This window comes from Mastomys coucha, unplaced genomic scaffold (assembly GCF_008632895.1).
Source record: "Mastomys coucha isolate ucsf_1 unplaced genomic scaffold, UCSF_Mcou_1 pScaffold7, whole genome shotgun sequence".
NCBI classification, from domain to species: domain Eukaryota; kingdom Metazoa; phylum Chordata; class Mammalia; order Rodentia; family Muridae; genus Mastomys; species Mastomys coucha.
The window spans coordinates 68,939,816-68,946,695 of record NW_022196913.1 but is presented as its reverse complement, the minus strand read 5'-3'; the positions used below and the strand labels follow the sequence as shown (position 1 = coordinate 68,946,695).

At 39.9% G+C, this 6,880-nt stretch overlaps 1 protein-coding gene across 3 annotated transcripts in view; it reads left to right on the top strand.

Moving 5' to 3' along the window:
• Positions 1–6,880, top strand: part of Slc35d2 (solute carrier family 35 member D2) — a 35,351-nt gene that overhangs the window by 8,326 nt on the left and 20,145 nt on the right. For all 3 annotated transcript variants that reach the window (XM_031359216.1, XM_031359215.1, XM_031359214.1), the window contains exons 2-4: positions 146–179; positions 1,391–1,477; positions 3,032–3,099. In XM_031359216.1, the coding sequence (XP_031215076.1) occupies positions 146–179; positions 1,391–1,477; positions 3,032–3,099 (189 nt within the window). The remainder of the gene's footprint in view (positions 1–145; positions 180–1,390; positions 1,478–3,031; positions 3,100–6,880) is intronic.

Here is a 6,880-nt window from a genome sequence, read left to right as displayed (position 1 = left end):
AAAAAAAAAAAAAAAAAAAAAAGTATCACTAAAAAAAAAAATTGACATTTCTGTTGTCTGATCTCTGTCACAGTTCTTGTTTTACTTATTTTCTTCAGATTTTTAAATGTTAGTAAACTGATTTGTTGTTCTATATTTCTTTCAGTTTTCCCTCACCAATTGTTCTTGGAATTGGACAGGTGAGTTGAAAAATATTAAAGTCCTAACTAGCCTTTGGTATAAAAGCTATTTTAAGTGTTTTTGTTTAAAGTTGTGGTTGGCACAAGTTGTCTTGACCTACACACGCATTCTGTGGTCCACCAGTGCCCCTCACGGTAAATGAGAGGCAAAGGTTAAGATAACAGTACTGAAGCAGTTCTTAAATTTTTGCGTTCTCATATGAAGATAATTGTGTAGGTTCTAAAATTTAACAAGAGAGGAAGAGTTTATTCAAAAATAGTAGATGGGGTATTTCTGATCTACATATTATGTTCTAGAATAATAAGACTGTTAAGATTTACAGTCATTATTTTAAAATTGTGTGTGTGTGTGTGTGTTCACACGAGCACAGTTGTCCATAGAGTCCAGAAGAGGGAATTAGGTCATTGTAACTGGCTACAGGTGGCCTTTAGCCTCGCAACGTGAGTGATGAACCAAATGTGGGTTCAACTGCTGAGCCAACTCTCAGGCTCACACTAATAGGGTTTAAATGAAACAATATGGTTGTGCTGGCTAAATTAAAAAGAAAAATCTTTTTAAAGATTTTTTTTTTTTCCGAGACAGGGCTTCTCTGTGTAGCCCTGGCTGTCCTGGAACTCACTCTGTAGACCAGGCTGGCCTGGAACGCAGAAATCTGTCTGTTTCTACCTCCCAAGTGCTGAGATTAAAGGCATGCGCCACCACTGCCCGGCTCTGTTTTCATATCTTTCACTAAGTGCATGTATGTGGAGTCTGTACGGTCCCACGCCCTTTGAGACAGGGTCTCTCTATGTGGCCCCTTGTCCTGGAACTCACTATGTAGACTAAAGCAGCCTCAAACTCACGGACATCCACTGGCTTCTCTTTGTGAACATTGTTTCCTTTCTTTCGGGCCTTTCAAAGAAGCTGACAGACCACGCTCGGTTTGCCAGTGGGTTTGGGAGCCGGGAAGTGTGGCCACTCTGAGGCACCCTTCCTTTTCTTCAGTAGCATTTCTAGAATCCCTGAGGTAATGGATTACACATCTTGCCGGTGCTTCTGATTGGACCCATCCAGTGGTGAGGATTTTAGCTTCCACGGAAATTCCTCCCTCCAGTCTGGAAAGTGGAGTTTTTAGATCACCTTTTGATAAACACTTGCTTCCGGTTCTGTCAGGGTGCCTCGTACTCTGTATTTCCAGATGAAGTTTGGCTAAGTTTTTTTCTCCTTTTAGATGGCCACCACCATAATGATACTGTATGTGTCCAAGCTAAATAAAATAATCCACTTCCCTGATTTTGACAAGAAAATTCCTGGAAAGGTATGTGTTGAAAGACTAATAAATAAAATAAAACAAAACAAAACAAATAAACAAAAAAGTAAGAAAAGAAAGACATAAAAACAAAAGCCGAGTGGAATTTAAAAACTGGCCTGCAAGCAGGGGCCTGTTCTATACTCTCTGGACTATACTTCCTCTGTAAGCCCCACCTCAGCATATCTGCATTGGAGCAGGAGGCAGAGGAAAATGTGAATACATGTGTTACCAACCCAAATACTCAGAGTTTTTGGAGCCAGAGTTTGCACACTCTTTGGCTAAGGGCCAGGCTCTCTCTGTTACTGTGCCATAAAAGCAGCCCTGTGTGGTATGTAAATGAGTCAGCGCAGTTATATTACAATAAAACTTTATTTATATAAACAGAGCACAGGTCAGATTTGCCCTGGTTCCTCGTTTACTGTAGATGCTTTCAGATTTCATTCACGTTTAAACTGATAGAAGCCATGAGTAAAGAATATAATGTGCAATTTGATGTATATACTTGCAGAAATATACATGGGAGCAGCATTAAAAGTCTGACCTCCTCCTTGGAATAAGGAGTGGAAGCGGTTTTCCTCAGATAGTTGTAGGGAACCAGGCATGAGGTGGACATCAAGTTCTTAGAGTCATCCTTTGACAGGTGATATGAAATAGCTTATGGTAGTATTTGGATTAAGAGGTTTAATTGATGTTTCTTAAGGGTGAGACCCTTGAATGGCTTCTTCATATATATATGAATGGCTTCTTCATGTATATATATGTTTATAGTTGATACTTTTAGGATGCTAGGTCAGATACAAGGCTGGGAGTGGATGACTTTCAAAGGGGCTAAAAGTAGCCCAAGATAATTTCTTTTGTCTGTAATGTTTTAATTCTCCGTAATCTTGAAGTTTCCCTATTTGGCCTTCTGGAATCTTCAACACAGGGACACTTTCTTCCTTTCCTTCTTTCTTTCTTTCTTTCTTTCTTTCTTTCTTTCTTTCTTTCTTTCTTTCTTTCTTTCTCTTCCAACTTCTTCCTTGTCTCTACTTTGGTAACTTAAGTTCAACAGTGTAGATTTAAAGTAAAGAGCACTAATGATACTTTATTAGTTTTTTTTTTAATGTAGCTTCCAGTTATCCAACCAAAATTGCTCCCCAACATCCTAACTTTCCTGTCTTTTACCTTCTTTGCTGTGGGGGTACATGTTGATAGACATGACATCTTTGGTCTCAATGTAAAGACTTAACTATTTCACCATGAAGCAGGGTTCTGTGGGCTTTGGGGGGGGATTCCATTTATTTTTTGCTGTATAATGCAGTGGCTCAAAACAGTAACCTTTTTTATAGTCACTCATGGTAATCAAAGGTCTTGGTAGTGCTGGCTTAAGGCTCTCCTTCCCTGGGGGACATGAGGAAAACTGTCTTAGTTAGGGGGCTGGTTTGTGCAGGTGAGAAGTGGTCACCCATCTGTCTCTTGTTGTCTCAGAACACCCTCACACACCATACTCACACAGCATATACACACACAGAGACTATGAGAGAGTGAGGTTCTAACTGCATCTCTTTCCTTTTATTGAAGCTGTTCCCTCTGCCTCTTCTCTACGTTGGAAACCACATAAGTGGCTTATCAAGCACAAGTAAATTAAGGTACAGTTCAAGGGGGACCACCTCCAGTGGTTTAGACACCCAAGTTTGGTTTTCCAAGGTTTTGCTTGGGTGTTGTTTGCTAATTTACTTCCGTTGCTGTGATAAACACCATGGTCCAAAACAGCTTGTGCAGGAAAGGGTTTATTTTAGCTTTCAGGTTATCAGTTCTTGAGGGAAGGCAGGGCGGGGACTGGAGAGGAGCCAACCATACTGCTGCTGACTGGCATGCTTCCTCTGGTGGGTCAGCTACTTCTGGGGATAGCACTGACCACACTGGCCTGGGTCCTGCTCCAATTCTCAGTCTAGAAAATGCTGCCCAGACACACCCACAGGCCATTGTGATGGAGGTGACTCTTCACTTAAGGTCCCCTCTTCCCAGGTTTGACAGCTGGCTTAGCCATCACAATCGTCATGTGGGAAACAATGATATTTAACACTTTGAGAAAGTGTAGCTTTGAGTTTAATTCAAATTTTTTTTTTTTTAAGGAATGTTTAAAAGCTTATATATTGCCCAGTGTGGTAGTTCATTCCTTTAATCTCAGCACGTGGGAAGCAAACGAAGTTGGATCTTTGAATTTAAGGCCAGCCTGGTTTACATATTGAGTTCTAGGACAGCCAGAGCTACATAGTAATACTCTCTCTTAAAAAAAAAAACAAGACAAGGGGCTGGAGAGATGGCTCAACAGTTAAGAACACTTGACTGCTCTTCCAGAGGTCCTGAGTTCAAATCCCAGGAACCACATGGTGGTTCACAACCATCTGTAATTGGGATCCGATGCCCTCTTCTGGTGTCTGAAGACAGTGACAGTGTACTCACATACATGAAATAAATAATAAATAAATAAATCCTAGAGAAAAAAAAGGATGTAAAAAAAAAAAAACAAGACAAAACAAAAAACTAAAAACTAAAAAAATAAAAGCTTACTATTTTTATTGATATTCATGTCTTAACATAGAATATGAGTTTCATATCTGTCAGATAGAGATTGATTATCTGGGTGGGTTTGTTCATACTAATATGACCATGGTAACTGGGTTTCATCATGGCTTTATAGAAACAGGAATATTCTGTCAGACTTGGTATAGATCATGTTTGGGCAGAAGGACAAAATGATTAACAGACAATAGTTATAGGTTTGGACTATAAAAAAAAGTAGTCTTTCTTATTTCACCTGTGTTTTATTTTGCCACTTGGGCTATTGTAATTTTATTAAAAGCTACTATGAAAATTGAAATCAAAATATAGGAAAGCCATACTATCTTACAAAACCACTAACTAGAAAGTGTGGTCTAAAATAAGAAAGTGAGACTTGTACAAAAGCTGACAGATGATTGCATGCGTGCGTGCATGTGCCTGTGTGTGTGTGTATCTTGGTTGTTGTGAATAGTGTCAGTTGTCAACTGAATAACTTAAGAGACAAGCTTCAGGAACACCGTGAGGGGTGAGGGATTGTCTAGGTTAAGATTAGCCTCTGAGAATGTCTGGAGAATTACCTTGATTATATTAGTTGATTTAAGAAGACTCATATTACTGTGGGTGAGACCATTCCCTGTGCTGGGATCCTGGACCATGTGAATGGGGAAGCTGAGCTGAGCACCAGTGTCCATTACTCTGTCTCCCAACTGTGTATGTGATGTGGTCAGCTCTTTCACATTTCTCTGCCAGCTTGGACCGGGCTCTTGAACTGTGAGCCTTTGAACTGTGAGCCTTTGAACTGTGAGCCTTTGAACTGTGGGCCAGAATACATGCTTCTTCTTTAACTGCTTTTGTAAAGATCTTTTTCACAGCAGCAGGTAAAGAAACTACACAGAAGAGAGCTTTCGTTGTTGTTGTTTTGTTTTGTTTTATCATTCTCCATCTTACTTTGGGAGATAGGGTCTTTCCTTGAGCCCACAGATCACTGATTGTCTAGACCAGCTGGTCCTATCCCTGTCCTCAGTACCAGGTCCACAGATGTCAGTACCTGGCTCTTAATTTGAGTGTTAGAGAACCAAGCTTAGTATCTCATGATTTTGTGAAAGATACTCTACCTATTGAGCCATCTTCCAGCCCCTGTTTTTTCATTTTCTTAACAAATGTACTTTGAAGCACCACATTTTAAAAGTCTTACAAATTTGAGTAAAGTCTATATAATATAAAATTGATAACTGTTTCTGTTTTAAGTGTACATATAATTCAGGCGCATTAAGAACATTCACACCCAGCGTGCAATCCTAGCATTTGGGAGTATGAAACAGGAGGATTGGTGAGAATTCAAGGCCAGCCTTTGCTACATACTGAGATTGAGGGTAGCCTTGGAGAGACTCCCATCTCCAAAAGAGTATATGTACAGTGTAGCCATCATCAATCTTTATTTCAGAATCTTTTTCATCGTCTTAAACAGAAATTTTAAATCTTTAAACAGTAATTCCCTTAGTTTAGTTACTGGTAATTGCAACTTCTTAGCTTTTCTCTCTCTCCCTCCCTCCCTCCTTCCCTCCCTCTCTCCCTGTCTCTCTGCTGTTCCCAGTGTGTTGCATGCATGTGAATTTGCATGTGGTGTGTTACCCATGAGGAAGCCAGAGGGCTTGGTGGGTTTCCTCTGCAATTCCATATTCCCTTGAGACAGGGTCTCAAACTGAATTGAGAGCTTACCTTGTTGTTGAGGCTGATTGACTAGCAAATTTCTAGGCACATAAAGCCATCAGCCATGCCTAACTTTATATATAGGTGCTAGGGATTTGAACCCAGGCCCTCATGCTTGCATAGCCAGTGTCCTTACCCACTGAGCCATCTCCTTAGCTCCCAGCTACTGGTGATTTCTATTTTATGTTCTGCATCTGTAGCTTTGCCTTCTCTAGCTAACTCATACCATTGTCCTTGTTTCTTTTTTCTCTTTCTTTTTCTTCTTTTATTTTTAGTTGGGAGGGGTCTGGATTATTCCTATATCATGATGTTCTCATAGTTCAGCCATGTTGTAGAATGTATCTGACTTTCTTTTAAAGGCTAAATAATACTCTATTTTACATGTATATCCTATTTATCATTTATCAACCTAAAATATCAAAGTTTTACATTCTAATTATTTCTAATTTAGATATTGTTTCTTGCAGTTCTAGAGATTGAACTTACGGCCTGGTATATGCTATGGAAATGCTCTACCTCTGATCTACATTCCTAGCTCATCTTATCTTTTGCTGATTATGCTGTTAGTGTTGTATCTAGATGTTTGATCCAGCATCATGGATATTCTTTCTCATACAGTTTTAGTTTCTGAACTTTGGTCCTTGCTATATTTTAGGTCAGATCATATATAAATATACATACAATGTACATACATACATACACATATATATATGTGGTTGATGTTCTGAATGTATGCACATGCATGTGTGTATACGTGTGTGTGTGTGTGTGCGTGTGTGTGTGTGTGTGTGTGTGTGTGTATGTCTTACTTAGGGTTTTACTGCTGTGAACAGCCCTGGCTGTCCTGGGACTCACTCTGCAGACCAGACTGTCCTCGAACTCAGAAATCCACCTGCCTCTGCCTCCCAAGTGCTGGGATTAAAGGTGTGCACCACCACTGCCCAGCTTCCAATGCAAGTCTTATAAAGGACAACATTTAGCTGGGGCTGGCTTACGGGTCAGAGATTAAGTCCATTATCATCAAGGCAGGAGTCCAGGCAGGCATGGAGCAGGCAGAGTTGAGAGTTCTTTTTTTCTTTTCTTTTTCTTTTTCTTTTTTCTTTTTTTCTTTTTTCTTTTTTTTTTTGAGACAGGGTTTCTTTGTGTAGCCCTGGC